Raw genomic sequence first — 19,742 nt, forward strand, 5'->3', positions numbered from 1 at the left:
TTTGAACTGCTACATGAAATGTAGAGAAGTAAACTTTATTTGATCCATTTGTCAGATTCTCCTATCATTACTTTAAACACTTGTTTAACTGTCAGCGGTATACAGGCCTTGTGCGGCACACAAAAGTTATCGATCCATGATCAGATAATGGTATCATCATTGTGCACAAAGAGTAAATCTCATATATTTCTAGTAACTCACATCTACCTCTATTCACTACTTGCCTTCTCTAACCATTCCTCCTTATTGCTAGGTGCCTTGTCCTATCATGAAAAGAAAGCAGGATTCATTGTGTTTTGTTGACTGGCCCACCCTATGGGTGGGATATGAACCCACCTAACCCACTTAGTCAAGGTAAAAAACAACAACACCAAATACAACCTTTCCATAGGAGTGTCACCAGTTTTCTGTACTCCGAAATTTAGTAAATTGAAATTATTCTAATCTCCTTTACAGCTTTTTTTAGAAGAATAACTATCACCACTTGATGTAAAATTCACTTAAATTCATCTTCCAGTTCACCTGAATAGTTATTTAAGAATAAGCCTCATAGACTAAAACTAATTGAAATGGACAAATGATCTTTGTTCACTACCAAGGAAAATCATCAACCACAGGGGTTAAAAAAAAAAAGCCCAATTGCAGGGGATGGAATAAATCAAGGTAACTGAATGGGACATCAGCATCTCAGTTAAGATAAATTGGCCTCATGCTGAAGGTTCTACCTTTTGGTGGTTAACTGTTAACACTTTCTGGGGGGTTTCAGAGTCAAATGAAAGCTAATTTCAACACATAAAATTGGATTTGCAGAAAACTTCCAGAAAATAATAATAATATCTGTACTGTATTCTTTGGATTTGATAATTTGCAAGTTCTTCTTTAGGTATCTTCTTTATACCCCTGTCATCATAATGCATTTGGTTTGCAGACATATTTAATTAGTAGCAAAATTAAGCAAAGCTCTGTATATATTGCAAAGTAGAAAGGTAATGTTATAACTTACATGTGACTCCTACACACAGTTTCCTCCTGCCAATTATTCTTGCAAATAAATATCCATTGGAATATTAAATTAATTAATATTAAGTGAAACTGAGCAGAATATTTTCCAGAAGGGTAGCCATGTTAGTCCGCTGCAAAAAATACAAATCTTGTGGCACTTAAACTGTCAAGGCCAGAGTATATTTTATCAGGTGCCTAAAATGATACCCTGAATTTGGAGGTTAATGTTTACATTGGTGGCAAGAAGGAGAGGGAGGGGGAGAGATGATGAAAAATTGGTTAGCAATTGTCAAGGCTGGTCGATTCCTCTTCACATTACCACACAAATGTCTCTTGGTCTTTTATAATTTTTATTAAGAATTCACAAACAGTATTAATAAATAGTTCTTAACTTCAACTATCACTCCACAGAGTCATTCAGTTCAGATACCTTCTGAGCTCTGCTTCTCCCCTGACCAGCAACTCTCAAAAGGCTTTTCCCGCTCTTTTTCTAACCTCCTAGTGAGGACTGGCTTGTACCTCCCCTCCCCCGAGCTGAAGCCATAACTTAACCCTTGCCTCTGTGAACATTCTTTTTCTAACTCTACCCTGACAGCAATGAGATCAGAGGCAAATTAAACATAAAATATACAGACAGTGACAATTATGAAAAAAGTTTAGATGTAACAGCAGTGACCATTCACAAAGCAGAGTTGAAGAACATCCTGGCATTGCCAAGTTAATTAACACCTGCAGTGGGACTAAAACTGTAATCTCAATTCAAACCACATTTGATAGAATTGAACTTCTTAATAAGTGTGAAGCAATTTCATGCTGGATTCTCCCTTTGTATAAGAATAGCCACATGAAGGTCAGCATAGCGTCCTGAAATGTTTTCTTACTGGTTTCCAAACATTTTGCATCCTGATGTCAGATTTGTGTCCATCTAGACTTTTGCCTGACGACAGACCTGGTTGTCCTGTGTAGATAGCAGAAGGACAGTATTGATAGAGCAGGTAGATGAGCAGTTGATGTTGTGACTGACATTATTGGATTCTATAACAGTATTGTCTTCATACATATGAGGACAGAGTTGGCATATCGGCTGGCTGCAGGGTCTGGTCCCTGGTACCAACGAACTTGTCATATCAATCTAAGGATTTATGTTTGTGCAGGTGGAACTTCATCACCATGTCCCCCTAATCTGTTTCTAGGATTTCCCAGCACCCTCCGGGTGGGAAGAGCAGGGAGAAAGTTCTGTTGCACAAGCGTAAATCCTTGCACTAATGGGAAGCATTTGGTGGTTATTGTCCTTTGTTTGCATTTCTGTTATGTGATCTGTTGTTGCTAGTGAGGAGCTGGTTCAGGTTATCAGTTTGCACTTAAGAGCTATTAACATTGTCAACATCTCACCTGTTTTTAAATTGGGAAGTAACCAGTTTTTATTTGGTTGACATCCAGCATGTGTGATATGACTGGCTGTAGTCCATAAAAACCTACACCATAGCAACTGTGCTAATTTTAAGGTTTCATAAGACATGCTGTTGTTGTTTTTTTGCAACAGCATCCATGTCCAGCACCTTGAGTGGGAGCTGGAAGCTAAGTAAGGGAGTGCTAGAGCTAAGGAGCTCAATAGGCAGCTCTTAGCCCAGCAAGAGGAGACAGAGAGATGCTTAACCTCACTGCCAGCTTTACCTGTCACCTAGTTTACAGTGGAATATTTCCCCTCTAAACTGACTAGACCTTTCCTCCCAAGCAGTAGTGGCTGGTGATGTGGGTGGGGTGGCATTAGCGACCTGGTTCCCCAACACCCCACACCAGTTGGTTACTGAGAGGGACAGAAGGAAAGGAAAGGCAGAAGGAGCTTACACTGTTTGGCTACAGCATTGGGAGCATTGTATTGACTCTGATGGGTTCTGGAATAGCTCGGTCAGTAGAGCATGAGACACTTACTCTCAGGGTGATGGGTTCAAGCCCCACATTTGGCAAAAGTTCCTTGCATTGCAGGGGGTTGGTCTTGATGGGCCTTGTGGTCCCTTCCAACTCTATGATGCTTCACCTATATGTGATGCTTATGTAAGGGACTGGCAGGAGTAGGAGGATGAAGGGGTCAATGAGAGAGGGGGTGTGAGAGAGAGAGTGAAGCTGGGGGTGTGCCTGGGGTGGAATGTGGGGGGTGAGGAGGAGGATCTTAGGGGAGGGACCAGTGAGTTGTGGGGTTCCATTTCCCAAAGTAAGGAGAAACTCTCTCCCATCACCAGTACCTTCACTGGTGCCAGCAGTATCTGCGAGGCAGCTGGTGGCAGAATCAGGAGGAATAGGTTGGGAACTGGGTGCAAGTCAGCAAGAGCAAGGGGGAAGGGAGCAAGTTCAGAAGTTGAGGGGAAAGCTATCAGGGATTCCTAAATTCTTATAGCCTGCAGAGCTCTCAGATGAGACCACGCCTCCAGAACCCCCTGAGAGGCTCCCCCACCCCTCCTCCACTGTCTCCATGCTCAAGGAGGAATTTAAAGAGCAAATGTCAATTTGGGTTTTCTCCAGGTTGATGTTTGCTCCGATTTAGCACTAAAGAGGTTCGTTGTTGTTGTTGTTGTTGTTGTTGTTGTTGTTGTTGTTGTTGTTGTTTTTAAAGAAAGGAATGGGGCAAGGGGAAAACCACTCAGACACATGCCTAAAAGTTGTCGGTCAAGCAGAAAACTGCTCAGATCCCACTTTCTAGGCACAAGAGAAGCGGACAAACCCTAAATAGCATGTGCCAGCACACTGCATGTCCACAATGAAACAGTGCTGATTTCAGCCTATGGCTTATTGTGATGTTTGAACCAGACCGGAATGTGTGGTGCCTCATAGTATCAGCTTAAATAACATAAATGATTTTTTTCAGCTTCCACAGGGCATAGCATTTGAAGCAGTCCTCCATGAGTATAGTATTAAGCAATTCTTCAGAGATTTGTGCAGCAATTGAAACCCCTCTTGCACCAAGCTGGAGGGGGTGTTGGGTGCATTGGGCAGAAGTATTCCCCTACGTTGCCCTGGAAGTCTCCACCTATGAAGTGATGCTGGTGCAATCCTGCACCAGTGACAGCTTATGGAAAGACTCCAAATTGGGCATTCTGGGGCATGACTAAGCCAGCCCAGATTCCTCTGGATTCCAAGACAGCCCCACTGTTGTCACTTGATCCAGGCCTGGTCATTGCCCCAGCTCTAGGTGCAGCAACTTATTTGTCCCCTGCCTTCTGCCCCAGCCAGTGCAAGTGGACAGGCTGCAGAAGCAGCAGTGGCCCCAACTCTCAATTAAGGAGTACCCCTCCCCAGCCAGAGTTTGGATTGCTGTGTTGATTCTGCTAACAACAATATGCAATTATACCTTAAGATAATATTCTTAAGGCTGTCACTGGGTTTTTATATACAGTATTGGATAATCATATAGATATATAATATATTAAATATAGCAGAACATTTTTCAATGAAGTTATAACATTTAAAAAAATGCAATTAGATATTTGTTAAAGCTTCTTAATTAACGGAACAGTTTCTGAAGAACATTTGAACATTTAATTGTTCTCTTTGAAAACTCCACTGTTTAAATATTCATAATCGTGGCACAATTATGTACTACCTTTATTGTAATATAACCAATAGAGGGTTTATTCTGGAATAATGCTAATCAGGTGGGGACATTTTAATTAGGGATTTTTGCTGGAGTAGGTCAGATCACTAAAACCACTGGCATTCAGCAGGCTCAGGGTGTCTTTTTGCTGTTAGGGATTAGATTTATAGCAGATTAGTGTCTAAGAAAGTGACTTGGAAGTAATTTATTGAATTGCTCAGGAAAGCAAGCTGGTAATGTGAAATACAGCCTTTCACATCTGGGCACTGGTACAAATGCAACCAGCAAAATAGTAATAGAATGGTTGTTATTTGGAGTGTATGTGCATGCATAAATGTGTGTTTGCCATTAATTTACTTGGGCACTTCATTCCACTTCCTAGAGAATAGGCAAATACTAAACAAGACAGAGTTTGTGGATTTTCAGAGGGGTGCGCATTTACAGAGCATGTCTTACTCAGAAGGACTCCAAAGTAAGTTTGTATATATAGGATATATAGAGCCAGTGTGGTGTAGCAGTTAAGAGTGGTAGACTCATAATCTGGTGAACCGGGTTCGCGTCTCCGCTCCTCCACATGCAGCTGCTGGGTGACCTTGGGCTAGTCACACTTCTCTGAAGTCTCTCAGCCTCACTCACCTCACAGAGTGTTTGTTGTGGGGGAGGAAGGGAAAGGAGATTGTTAGCCGCTTTGAGACTCCTTTGGGTAGTGAAAAGCGGGATATCAAATCCAAACTCCTCCTCCTCCTCTTCTTCTTCTTCTTCTTCTTCTTCTTCTTCTTCTTCTTCTTCTTCATGATAAACAGTTCTTTCAGACATGTAAATAGGATATAAATAGGCGTATGCTGATCTAGTTTTTTCCTGTTATGGAGTGTAATAGATTCATAATGAAATCTTCAGTGACATGGAACTCAGAATGTTTGTGGCCTTTTCCCTTTTAGGCTATACTTGAAAATGACCTGACAGACTTTGCTAGAAAGGGGTGTCAGTTTGTGGCTACTATCAGTGGTGGCTGGTGGTCATTTACTCTGGTAGGGCAGAACATCAACTGTAGGAGGAGCCAGAAACAATGTAAGGCAGAGCTCACTCTTGATTGTTTTGTCCCTATCTTCCTCTCTGCTGTGTTCTGCAAGGAAAACATTGAGACGAAGGAAAAGGAGGCTGTCACAGGCAGTGATGTACCCTGGATTGGTTGTAAGTAACAAAACAGGAAGATGGGAACTGGTTAAGGGTAGACTGACGCTGGTGGACCTGTGCTCCATTCTACCTAATGGACCAGCCTCCACTAGTTGCTATTTTGAATCCTCAGAATACTCAATTGAATTGAGATCATTTTTTGTGTGCTAGAACCACCGTATATACGTGAGTATAAGCCGACGCAAATATAAGCCGAGGCACCTAATTTGACCACAAAAAACTGGGAAAACTTATTGACTTACGTATAAGCCGAGGGTGGGAAATGCAGCAGCTACTGGTAAATTTCAAAAATAAAAATAAATACCAATAAAAGGCTTGGAAAGAAAGGGTCTCTTACAGGGAGGGCTCAGGGGGTAAGGGGGCATATTGTGGGTACATTTCAGGGGGCAAGGGGAATATTCTGGAATGGATTAAGGGGGAAGGGGGCAGATTCTGGGAAGGTTTCAGGGTGGGTGGGGCATATTTAGGGAGGGCATGAGAGGCAAGGGGGCATATTCTGGGAAAGTTTCAGGGTGGGCAGTTTCTAGGGTGGGCAGAGCTGGGATGGGCAGGGGTTAAGAGGGAAGGCTTGGAAAGAAAGGGTCTCTTTACAGGGAGGGCTCAGGGGGAGGGGGCATATTCAGGGAGGAATTAAGGGGGGAGATTCTGGAATGGATTAAGGGGGAAGGGGGTTGATTCTGGGAATGTTTCAGGGGTGGTTGGGGCATATTTAGGGAGGGCATCAAGGGCAAGGGGGCATATTCTGGGAAAGTTTCAGGGTGGGTAGTTTCTAGGGTGGGCAGAGCTGGGATGGGGGAAGGGGTTAAGAGGGAAGGCTTGGAAAGAAAGGGTCTCTTTACAGGGAGGGCTCAGGGGGAGGGGGCATATTCAGGGAGGAATTAAGGGAGCAGATTCTTGTAAGGTTTCAGGGGTTGATAGTTTCAGGGTGGGCAGTTTCTATGGTGGACTGAGCTGGGATGGGATGGGGGCAAAAGCAACAGGCTCTCTGGGGCTGAGCCGGCTCGCGCGCCTGCTCGTCGTCCTCCTGCTCCCGCTGCCCCTGTCGCTACCTCTGTTCCCCTTCGGGGAGAAGGGACGGGAGGAGGAGGAGGAGGCGATCCTCGCACAGAGCAGTGACTACTCTGTGCAAGGCATCGGAGAGGAAAAACATCGAGGAGCACTTTCTCCCCACTTTTCCCTCCCCGATGCCTTCCGCAGAGCAGGCACAGGATCATAGAGTCTCAGCGCAGTTTCTACAGTGGGCAGAGCTGGGATGGGCAGGGGTAGAGCAGGCACAGGATCATAGAGTCTCAGCGCAGTTTCTACAGTGGGCAGAGCTGGGATGGGCAGGGGTAGAGCAGGCACAGGATCATAGAGTCTCAGCGCAGTTTCTACAGTGGGCAGAGCTGGGATGGGCAGGGGTTAAGAGGGAAGGCTTGGAAAGAAAGGTCTCTTTACAGGGAGGGCTCAGGGGGAGGGGGCATATTCAGGGAGGAATTAAGGGGGGAAGTTTCTGGGAAGGTTTCAGGGGTGGGTAGTTTCAGGGTGGGCAGTTTCTATGGCGGACTGAGCTGGGATGGGATGGGGGCAAAAGCAACAGGCTCTCTGGGGCTGAGCCGGCTCGCGCGCCAGCTCGATACTTGTCCTCCTCCTGCTCCCGCTGCCCCGTCGCTACCTCTGTTCCCCTTGGGGAGAAGGGACGGGAGGAGGAGGAGGAGGAGGCGATCCTCGCGCAGAGCAGGCACAGGAGGAGGGATCAGAGAGCAGGCACAGATGGGGGATCGGCAGGGCAGGGGAGACAAGCAGCAAGAAAGGATCCCTTTCTTGCCGCTTGTCCCTTTGCAGCCGCCCGCATCACTTGAGTATAAGCCGAGGGCGGCTTTTTCAGCCCAAAAAATGGGCTGAAAAAGTCGGCTTATACTCACGTATATACGGTACCTATAATAACACAAGGTTCACCTCACACCTAACATCTTTAGGTATACACCTCAGGATTTGCTTTCACTCTTTGTCTGTGTCTGACTGCATTCAGAGGCACAGTTAGTTGAAGAACAGGAGAGCCCTTTCCAGTGGTGGCACCTATCCTGTGTAATATCATTTCTCAGGAACCTCTGTGGTCTCCAGTTTTGTAAGGCTTGAAGCAAGTGGTTGAGATGTTCCCATTTTCCCAGGCTCTTGGTTTTTTAAGTTTTCTTGCATTTCACTGTGATTTTATCATATATTTAAAATTATGCTGCGAGCAGATTTTGTGGGGCATTGCAGTCAAAAGATGGGTTATTAGTTTTCAAAATAACTGCCTGCCTAATCACAGTTGGTATGCTGAAGTGTAGAAAGGTCTAGTGAATATTCAGACCTCTCCGGCGTCTTCAGTTTGATGTCATCCAGTTCAATATTTGAGCTTTCTGACTTTACAATTCCCCTTTGGAGTATGCATTTGTATAAGAAGTGATTTTTAGTTTGTGTTTTCTTCCACAGCATGTACAGCTACTTATCATACCATTACCATTTCATCCTATTCAAGAAAGTTTTCTGTTTAATACTTGTCTTTGCTAGACAGTTAGTATATCTGAGAGTAATGTTTGTGTCCCTTTGCTGAATATTTCTGGGAAATGAGTGGGAAATTGATGTTAAGAACATACTTAGCATCGTCTTCCTTGTGATAAGATAACATATGTCATCTTCAAAAAAGCGATCTGTGGCAATCTGAAGAAAACCCAAATTGCTGTTTGCTCTCATTGAGCTCTAAAGAGCGGTTTTCCCCATGGAAAGCAGCAGGGCAAGAGGAAGTGTGGATAAGCCCTAATAGGCCAACTGAACAAAGACATGGATAGTTCCCCAGAACCAAAAATGTTCAGGCTACACTCTGTGACTTTGTATTTGTACTCCTTAAGCAATTTTCTCTTTACTTTTAGACCTTTGTTAAAATTGGACATAAACTATTCCTGATTGAGATGCCTACTGCTAAGATCAGCAGCTGGAGATATTAACCCCTGAACGATGGGAAGTCAGTTCTTTTACTCAAGTTATTTGCATCGCATTTAAATATATGGTTTTTCATTGCAGTACTGGCAGAAAGTGTTGGAAGAGCACATAATTTAGGTACTAAATAATAAAGGGGTTATACAGAAGCTTACTTTTAAAACGTTCCGAAACAAGTTAAAAGGTGTTATCTAAATTATTCTTAATGTTGATATCCATCATCACTAAACTCAGTTTAGATTTATTTAAATTGGTTTTATTTCACTGTCAGCCTTTTGATCTTGCTTTAACAGTGGATCCTAAAGTTGCTTTCAGTCAATCAGACTTACGGTACTATGAGATTTGGTTAGAAGCAGGAGGTTCTTACTGGACTCATTTCACTTCTTCACTTCAAAGATAATGTAAGGATCAATAAATGTTGCTTTAAATAATACTTAAAATTAATTGGAGGATGATCCTCCACCCTATGTAAATCTGATCCTGTTCTCTAAGCAAAAACCTCTTGGGTTATACATTTGAATACATTTGATTCATTTTAATGCTACACCTCTCATATTTTATTTAGAATTCATAACACAGTAAATTACAAATGGTAGATGGATTAGTATACATCTTTGTCACTGGAAAATAAAGCTGCAATCGATTCAGATGCCATGGATTATTTAAGTCAATTGGGGCAAGACTGAATTGCAACATCACAGATTTATTCACCCTGGATGCACTCTTGCAGGGTTGCATGTTGTGCTACATTCAACCTCTTTATCTACTAATCGGCTTTGGATCTGCATTGTCCTTTAGGTCATCCTCTCTCTGTTCTTGGAAAATGCACATTAAATTCAGGTGGTTTGGTAGCTATGGACTAGCTAATTATTCCATGCTCTGTTGTGGGCTTGCAGTGGAACATGTTTTAATGAAAGAGCAGCATTGCTGGCGCAAGGGAACAGGTTGCCTCCCTGCTCTGAGGCAGGAGGATGCTGTATGGATTCTGCAGACATCACCAGTGCACAAACACATTGTGCATGTTTTCTGTGCAGGGTTTTTTGAGGCTCTAGAAGGTTAGAAATATTAAATTTAATACTATAATAGATAAGCTTTCAGTACAGGTAAATCTATACTTTTCTATTTATAGGCTCTGTGAATCGATGGAAACAGCTGCCAAGCTTGTCTGATTTTTCTAAGCTTCTGAAAGTCACAGGCATTCTAGAGTCATATTTACTTTGAATTAAAGTTTTAAAATCCTTTTGAGTCCTCCAGTCTGGACAGTAATATAAAGGATCTTTTTTTTTAACGTTCCCCTTACTTCATTTACAAATTGTAAAATTGTTATTTTAAAGTTACAGGATGGTTAAAATTAATATTTCTCTCACTGAGAAATATTTAATAATTTGGATTAGTTTGACGTTGATATATTCTAATATTGATAAATAGGCAGATCCACAAATCTAGTTGTTTTCAAACAAAATAGGAAATGTAAAACTAACAATAGCTCATGTCCCCATTTCTCACTAATCTTATCTGTTGTGTTTCTTAGTAACACTCCAGCGTCACACCCTTGCCCCATGTTGGTAAAATTGGGATAAATTAGTGCTTTCTTTCCTCTACTTTATTCACCCTACTGGATCAAGGCCACAGTCTCTTAAGGCTATATATATATATATATATATATATATATATATATATATATATATATATATATATACTTTTATTAAAGATTTATAAGTTTACAAAAATAAACTCAAGTTGTGTTTTCTACAGATCAGTTTCATTTGTTGTAAGATTATGTTGCATGCAGTACAGTGGTACCTCTGGTTATGTACCGGTACTTAATTCGTTCCGGAGGTCCGTTCTTAACCTGAAACTGTTCTTAATCTGAAGCACCACTTTAGCTAATGGGACCTCCCGCTGCCACTGTGCTGCCAGAGCACAATTTCTGTTCTTATCCTGAAGCAAAAATTCTTAACCTAAAGCGTTATTTCTGGGTTAGCGGAGTATGTAACCTGAAGCGTCTGTAACCTGAGGTACCACTGGGTTAGAGGGGAAAGAGGGGGGAGGGGAAATGGTGAGTGGTTAGAGTCACATTTTAGTAGGCCTCTCTATACAGAGTGTGAGAGGAAGCTTCCGTGAATCCCCTTCCTCTAGCCTTTTACAGATTCTTTGTTTGTGTGTAACATGAACCTTAGTGTGGGTGGGATGTATTCTTGGAAATATTTCAGGCTGCCCTGAATTGATTAGTTTAAAAATGAATGCACTTAATAATCTTATGTAGAAACCACATATTCTGTTCAGCAGAGACTTTTCTTACCGTAAACTGCACAATCAAAGACAAGCTGTTTTTATAACACAGTCCTGATTAGCAAGGAGGTAGCAATAGGAGAAGTTGTGCATCTCCCCTGGCTGTGGGTATGTGAATGGGTATGGGTATGTGAGCTTCATGCAGGTACACCCTGTGACATTTCCTGAGCAATGTAGGTCTTCCCTTTAGGGCCACTTACAACAAGAGAGAAAACTGCACAACCACCTCAGCCATACTGCTTCCATCGCTCAAGATATACCTACCTACTCTCTCTTTCTTGTGCTTATTTTCTGTTCTTGTCTACCCCACTGACTTGTATGGAAGACTGGTATGTGACGCAAGCAAATAAATAGGCTTTCCATCCGCCACATTAAGTGATAAATTCTGTATCCCCAACAGATGTACAGAAGCCAGCTGAGAAGTTTTGTTAGTTTTACTTCCCTCAGACATCTTGGATCGTTCCTTATGACCAGGAACTGACACATATCATCAAAGAAAGAGAGTTGTTTGACTGATATATACACACTATATCTTCAAAGTACATTCTTTCCCTCAAAAAATTGGGGCGCTGTAGTTTACCCCTCACAAAATTACAATTCCCAGAAAACCTTAACAAACCACAGTATTTGTTGTTTGTACACAGCAAGGCCGGCCCAATACATTTTGGTGCCTGAGGCAAACTCCAAAATGGCATGTCCCCACACCAGGGAAGAAGGGGCAAGTGAATACCTACATCAGAAACAAGGGAGGAATGAAGATTAACATTGGGATCTTCCGCCCCTGTGGATCCTGCTCCCCGAGGTAGTCACCTCACCTTGCCTCATGGGTGGGCCTTCTCTGGAAGGCAGTCAGAGTTCTGAAACTAAGGGAAGATGCTTTCATCTTACAATCCTCTTGCTGCAGACTTGCACTTGTATATTGACACACACAATTTTCAAAAACTAAACTGCAATCTCAATAAGTATGAGGGAATTATTTTAGCCACCGTTGCATGCATGTAAACCTTAATTTAAAATCTTTTCTATTGCATCTGGGTAGCATTGTTTGCATGCAGATAAAATGTAATTGCTTGGACATCATACTGAGATCAATAAATTAAGGAGGTGAGCTCTACACAGTTCATAAAAATTAGATATATTTATATACTTGAATTTATAACAGGGGTGTGCGCATGAAGAATGACTTATAGTTCATTTTATATTTATCTGTGCTTTCTTCCCAGTCCCTTTGCTCAGTGATATTTCAAATAATTTTTGTAAGGATTTTGATGCCAAAGGGAAACTATTACGTAGAATTAAAACAACTGCATACCATTTAGTAGGCTAGAAGAACTATTTGATCCCAGATTAATTGGATGTTGCTCAAAAAGCCTTTTTTCCTTTTTTGTGCAGCGTTTGGAAACACATGAACAGAGGTTATTTGCAACTTCACCCATGGATACAGAAGTAGATCTGGAAGGCTACCAAACTGCATTAGAAGAAGTACTCTCATGGCTTCTGTCTACTGAAGATTCTTTGCAAGCACAAGGAGATATATCCACTGATGTAGAAGAAGTTAAAGAGCAGTTTCACACCCATGAGGTATGTGTGAACAACACAGATTGAAAAACCAACACAAACGCTTCACTATCTGCTAATTGCTAATCTTTTATCTGTTTTGCACATTAAGACCAAAAGCTTGATATTCAACTGGTACTTTGGTCTTCCTTTTGCTCTTGCTCAAAAGACTGTGTTCTAGCAACAGCCAAATTTGTTTGTATTAAAAAGTCTAAAATTGTTGTCAAAACATTTTATTGAATAAAGTTTAGAATTTTCAATAGAATCTGTAATTTCTAAATACATCTTTCTTTCTCTGGTGGTAATCTTTGTTAAAATTGTTTTTGAAGGGTTTTATGATGGAATTAACAGCTCACCAGGGACGTGTTGGTGATGTTTTGCAAATAGGCAGCCAACTTCTGTCATTTGGGAAGCTTTCAGAAGATGAAGAAAATGAAATACAAGAACAAATGAATCTTCTTAATTCACGATGGGAAAATCTCAGGGTCACAAGTATGGAAAAACAGAGCAAGTGAGTAAATATAAACTTGGGCAAACACTTTTGTAATTGGTGCAAATATTGTTGAAGGGTTGTGCTATTTGGTGCAGATTTTCTTGTATTTCTCTTGCTTTTGCTGCAATTTCATGAGCATCAGAATTGATTGTAAGAAAATGGAAATAGAGCACAAAAGATGGACAAGAGCCACAGATCTGCAAGCTCACATTTTAAAAGGCCTTATTTAGAGAAGTTTCACACTCAATACAAAAGTTATTCCCACATAAACTTTTATCTTGTTATTGCACTTGGGTAGGAAGGGAATGCGGACTTTCCATATCTTTGCTATTCCTATCTATGTGAATAAACAGCCTTGGCAGTTTTAGAACTGGCAGTCAAAAGTGTAGGAAACAAGCATGACAACTTGCAATCCTAACGCAGAAAGAAAAGTATAATCTGATAGGTATCAGTGAAACTTAGAGTTTCATGATTGAAATTCAGCACGTGAAAGGTATACCTTGTTCAAAAGGAATATATCCAACATAAAGGATGGGGAATTACATTATATGTTAAGAATATATATGCCAATATGGAAACACCATTGAAACAATCTGAGTAGCAACTGAAGAAAAGCAAAACAGCATACTACAGACTGCTCAGCCAGCTGGAAAGCACAGCTGATCCTTTGCTGAATAACTCTCAGAGAGGCAAGCCATACTAGTAATGGGCTATTTCAAGCAGCCTAATATCTACCTGAAGTCTAACTGCTGAGAATGGAACATTTTTAAAGATCCCACAATCAGACTCCTCTCCCCTCTGCCCCCTGGGGCAAGAATGCCCTGGATTTGAAGGAAGAGTCAGAGAATCACTGTCAAAGATGTCCCATGGATTCATCACTGCCCCAGAAGTTTTGGCACAGGATGCAGCTATACCAAGTTGTCTTGCCATTCTCCAACTCTGATATGTCCATCCCTAGCATCTTCACAGGTAAGGCACCTTGAGCTAAAGAGGCTTCTCCCCACTAGGAGTTGATTGAATCAATCAGACTGCTACTGAAGCAAGATTCAAAACTTTTGTCAGGAGTTGACCCTCTTGAATGTCATGCCTTACTTTGCCCCTGTTGGATTTAGCTTATCAAAGCATGGACATGCTCGGTATGGATTTTCCATGCTCGTTCCTGCTGTTTGTCGCTTGACTGTGATTGCAGTGAACCTCCTGTTTGACTAGAACCCTTGTTCTACATGGATCATCATCTGGAACAGAACAGTGTCCAATTAATTCTTGCCTAGTCTTGCTGATAATTTAATCTCTTGGAAGGTAAAGAAAGCAACAAGGGACTCTACTACTCTGGATTTATACCTGACCAACAGCAAATAACTGGTTGATAAGCCTTCAGATAAAGTGCTCATGCCATCTTGGAGTTCACAAGAGCAAGGGATGTGAAAACTGAAGCTAGTCAGATGTGTACCCTGTGCTTTAAGTGAGTGAGAGTGGTTCCAAGAGCGATAATCAAAGCCATTTCTAATTTCGTTCAATTGTAATTTTACTTCAGAATCACACAAATCTGACAGAACCTAAGATTAAAAACAGCCTAGAACAGTGTGATGATAAACTATGATGAGATTAATGGCATAATTATCGTTTATAGTAGAGCTCGATTAATGGAGCTCCCATATTGCAATGAGAGTTTGTCATGTATTTGTAGGTTTCTTTTTTAAAGCAACTTTGGTATTTTTTAATACAGTTATGGTTGATTATGTCATTTCAACTGGGTGTACTGCTTTCTACTCCAGTTCCAAAACTATAATTTCCCGATCTCTCCTCATCTTTGTTAAGGAAAAAGGTGTATTGTTAAATAGTATGAGACCCATACTTATATAAGAACAAAAGATTTGACAGTATTGCCAATCAAATACAGTGTTTAAATAATTTCAGAATTTCAAGGACTGATGAAAAATACTGCCAGTTTAAAAATGGAACAGTCATATTTATGTACTTAGAAAATAGGCATGTGTTGTGTGAATGTATTTAAAAAACTATTATTAAAACAAACTTGGCCCTAGTTGTGTGTTCGCAGTGTCCTTGGACAGGTCAACATTAAAATATATATGTGATGGGTATTTGGTGTGCTTTGAAATCAGTTGTTCTGTATCTATAGCTTGAGTATACAGATTGATTCCAGATTCACAGGGTCACAGAGATCAGTTGGGTTTAAAAATGCTGCCAGCTCAATAGTAGAAACTATTCTTAAAATGGGGTTTTAATTTGTAAATAAGAACATAAAAAGTCAATCAGCTGAACTTTCATGGGGAATGGAAAATGATGCTTCAGGCAGGTACAATTGTACTTTATATTCATAAAAACTGGTTGTTTTTTATAGTGATTATTGTTAATGATTTATTGTGTTTAATGTTGAAATCCACCTTATGTGAAATAAAATGTGTGTTGGTTTTCTCCATTTTTTCTAGCTCCATAATACTTTTAGATTGGGAAATCAGAATTGCACCCCATATTCCAAACAGGGCCACGCTTTAGATATGTGTAAAGTCTTTGGTAATATTAACCATCTTATTTTCAATTTCTTTACACATAAGGACAACCTACTCCTATTTGAACTTGTCATTCTTTAAGAGAGCCTTTTGAATGTACCATTATTTTTTTTAGCCTTAGTGTGTTGTTTTGCTGAATTTATTGTGTTTTAATTGACTGGATTATTGTTTTGCATGGTTTGTCATCTGCTCCATTTAGTAAGGGAGAAATGTGGGTTGTTGTTGTTCACTCGTTCAGTCGTGTCCGACTTCGTGACCCCATGGACCAGAGCACGCCAGGCACCCCTATCCTCCACTGCCTCCCGCAGTTTGGCCAAACTCATGCCAGTCGCTTCGAGAACACTGTCCAACCATCTCTTCCTCTGTCGTCCCCTTCTCCTTGTGCCCTCCATCTTTCCCAACATCAGGGTCTTTTCCAGGGAGTCTTCTCTTCTCATGAGGTGGCCAAAGTATTAGAGCCTCAACTTCAGGACCTGCCCTTCCAGTGAGCACTCAGGGCTGATTTCTTTAAGGATGGATATGTTTGATCTTTTTGCAGTCCATGGGACTCTCAAGAGTCTCCTCCAGCACCATAATTCAAAAGCATCAATGTGGGTTACAAATGTTAATAGAAATAGAGGAATAGTAATTCCTGGTATGGAGTTTATTTTATTTCTGGCACAGACTGGGTTAAAAGTTTTAATGGTGTTTATCGGTCATGACTCCCAAAATCTTTTTCTTGGTTAGTCACCAACAGTTCAGTGTATATGTGAGCCTGCAAATTCTTTTGCCCCGATATGCATCACTTGCTTTAAATGACAAGTTCCCAACAGTATGAAAGGTACTGGGATAATCAGTTTTGTCCTTGAAGTAAATAAATGCTTGAGGACAATGTAATAGTATATCATTTCCCTCTCTTTGTGTAAACTATATTTTTTTTGATTGAGGAAAGCATCCTATCAAAATAAAGCTACTTATGTCCAGAAGAATCAGTAAGGAAAAGCCTTGGGAAAGCAGTAAACCCCAGTAATCTGAAGAACAAAACTGGCAAGAATTGCTGGGCTTGACTTGTTCAGACATTGGGGATCAGAGATTAGCCCCCTGTGCTGGAAGAATACTTGGTCATAGAATGGAATCATAGATAGTTCCAGCTGTGGCATGTCTGCCATCTTGCCCTGATGGGAGAGAAGAAGAACAATCTGATAAACTGCCACCACTTAGCTGCCAGTGGTGGTCCCTCTCTTCTAACTGCCACCATAGGAAATTCTTACCCTGAAGAAAGGAGGGAATAATAAATTGGAACTTCCAAGTAAACAGTCATATTTCAATTTATGGTCATTTGGGGGGGGGGAATGGGACGTGATACTGTTGCAACAATTTTAGGTAAACCATTCTGTGGGGACTCTGAATAGGTGCATATAACTACTTTCAATAAATAAATATAATCATCATGACTTACAATGTCACGTGATACCAGATGGTGATTCTCGTGTCATTAAATGATATAAATATTCCATAGTTGGTGCCTATCCTTAATCTTGACAGCGTTACTGGGATACAAGTTTATTAACCAGAACTATTAGAAGGAAAATGTATATATGTTATTTTTAAAATATATTTTTATTCATCAATATAATAATGCACCAGAACAAAAGAAAATTTGAACTATTGTGTTCTTACTTTTGCTCCTTACCAGTTAATCTGCTAAAGGTTTTTCACCTACTCATTAAAGTTTACTGCCTTCATAGATAGCAATATTTTGACTCCCTTGCATAATTGGCAACAAAATAATGCATGAAGGCTTTAAAAATTGAATCTGTTTAGTAAAAGGTCTTGCCATGACAAATTAAGTTACGGATATTTTGAGAACAAAAAGGCTGGTTTAACATCGAAGTACATTGCAAAGATTTCATATTTGTCCTTGAATTAGATTTCAGTATTAGACCTTCTGTTAAGCATTAGCTAAAATAAATGTGTGAAAGGTTAGAGAAAAACTTCAGACAAAAAATGTGTTGAAAAAAATAGCTTTAAAAAAATCACTTTCAACCATAATGTTCCTTGTCTCAATAAACATTGATATACCATGTTATAATTAAACCATTGCCATATCGTAGCAATTCTTTTTTGTATGTAATTGAAATCCATTTGCTTCTGGGCTGAGAGACCGGAAGCTGATTACTAAAGTAAATAGCAACATTTCACCACAGTTTGATATAATATGACACAGAATGAAACAGTATATTTGAAATACTGGGTCTATAAATATATGGACTTTTCCTTAGCTATCTCAGAGGCTATCAAAAACACATTATTCAGAGTTGCCTAAGAGCCCAGAAGAAACTGTGAATTGGCCAGTCATTCTAAATCTCTCAAATGGTCTTAAAAAGAACTTGTGGTGTGTGGGGTGGTGAAAAACGATAAATAATAAACATTAACACTAGTTTAACATGATAAGAGTTGTCGTCTTTAATTTTCTAATGTAGTTGAGGCACACTGGTGGTCAGAAACTAAAAACAAAGGACTTAAAATGACTCGATAAAGCACTTGAGTGTGGCTGGTGAGGGAAGGTGTGCCTTTCTGAGAATCCCCAAGGGCCAAACAGAGAGCCTTAGAGGGCCGCATTTGGTGTCCCCATGCCTGAGGTATCCCATCCCTTGCTTAGATAAACAAATATGAATTGACAAAGGACTTCTCTGTCCACTTCTTAGTTTCATCCCATGGTATGTATTATTCACCATATAATTCAATAATAAAGCATTCCAAAATTCACAGCTCCCTATAAGTCTTCACAATTGTTTGGGAAGGTTACTTCCCTTCTCCCCCCCCCCCAAAAAAAAACCTCAAAAAGAAACCAACAACAGTTACAGATTCAAAATGTTGGGTTGTTTTGTAGGATAGGGAAGAGGTGGAAGAGGAAAAAGAGCCACCACTGTTTGTATTCTTATTCTTGCTGCTTTCCCATTAGTACTGATGCCAAAAAAATTGCACTGGAATATTTAGGGAATGGTAGAGACATACTTGTCTCACACAATACAGCTGTAGTTGTTGTTTGTGTTGCAACAGTTATAGCAGGGACTTGGATCTCTATCTGGATTTGACCCTTTCTCAGAAGTCAAAATATTTGCTTCTTTGAAATTATTGTATAGGGAAATCAGTTAATACAGTGAAATTATAACATTCACAAAAGTATTCAACATTTAAGTGAATATGGTTTTGTTCATTTCTCTTCACATGTTCTAATTAAACATAAAGAGATTCTGTGGATCATGACCATAATCTGAAAATTCCTAAAGGCAAGCCAAGTGTTGCTTTTCTAATATGTAAAGTGACTAGTATTTTGAGGCATACCAGTAATTCTTTTTCATTGACATTTCCAGTGAGTAGGATTTTGCCCTTTCAATAGTCCAGTTGTTGACTTTTGTGAGCCCTAAAACTGGTTATTGAATAATGAGTATAACACTTTGGCCATTTCACTGTAGCTAAAATATTACTAGAAATCTCTGTGTTCTAACGTGCTGTATCATCAGTCTACTGTAATATGAATGGTTCTTAAGGAAAAATAATTTTGATTGCCACTGATTACCATTAAACACATATCTGCTTCAAGGAAATTATCTTTTATTTGATGTTACCATCATTTAAAATAGAACTTTTATGCTGCATCTAGATGACATTGTAAACATGGCTGGATGGCCATCTGTCATGGATGCTTTAACTGAGATTCCTGCATTGCAGCAGGTTGGACTGAATGACCCTTAGGGTTCCTTCCAACTCTACAATTCTATGATTCTAAATAATTATATTCCAGTGTTTTCTCACAACCTATTCTAGATCTGTTTTGTGGCCCATGTTAAAAAGAAAATTTAATGGAATTTTTGTGCTAGTATGGGTATGTCAAGTGCTATTGAGACATATTAGGGATTTTATTAATTACTTATTTTCTTTGCAGATTCTGCCCTTTAGTTTCTGTCCTTTAATGGCATGTCCTTTAGTGGCAGCAGGACTGCCTGTTAATTACCACTTCAATAGTATCTCTTAGTTGCCTTTTAAGGACTACTTCCATTCTTGTGGAGGTATATATTTCTTTTGGACCATTATTGAGTGTCCAATTATTGAGGTTGCCTGGGTGGTCCCACACAACTCAAAC

The 19,742-nt window shown here is 40.2% G+C and overlaps 1 protein-coding gene across 6 annotated transcripts in view; it reads left to right on the plus strand.

Moving 5' to 3' along the window:
- DMD (dystrophin) overlaps positions 1-19,742 on the plus strand; it is a 1,040,101-nt gene that overhangs the window by 368,980 nt on the left and 651,379 nt on the right. For all 6 annotated transcript variants that reach the window (XM_033147196.1, XM_033147200.1, XM_033147197.1 and 3 more), the window contains 2 exons: positions 12,428-12,616; positions 12,922-13,103. In XM_033147196.1, coding sequence (XP_033003087.1) covers positions 12,428-12,616; positions 12,922-13,103 — 371 coding nt within the window. The remainder of the gene's footprint in view (positions 1-12,427; positions 12,617-12,921; positions 13,104-19,742) is intronic.

The sequence above is a fragment of the Lacerta agilis genome, chromosome 4, assembly GCF_009819535.1.
Source record: "Lacerta agilis isolate rLacAgi1 chromosome 4, rLacAgi1.pri, whole genome shotgun sequence".
Taxonomy (NCBI): Eukaryota; Metazoa; Chordata; class Lepidosauria; order Squamata; family Lacertidae; genus Lacerta; species Lacerta agilis.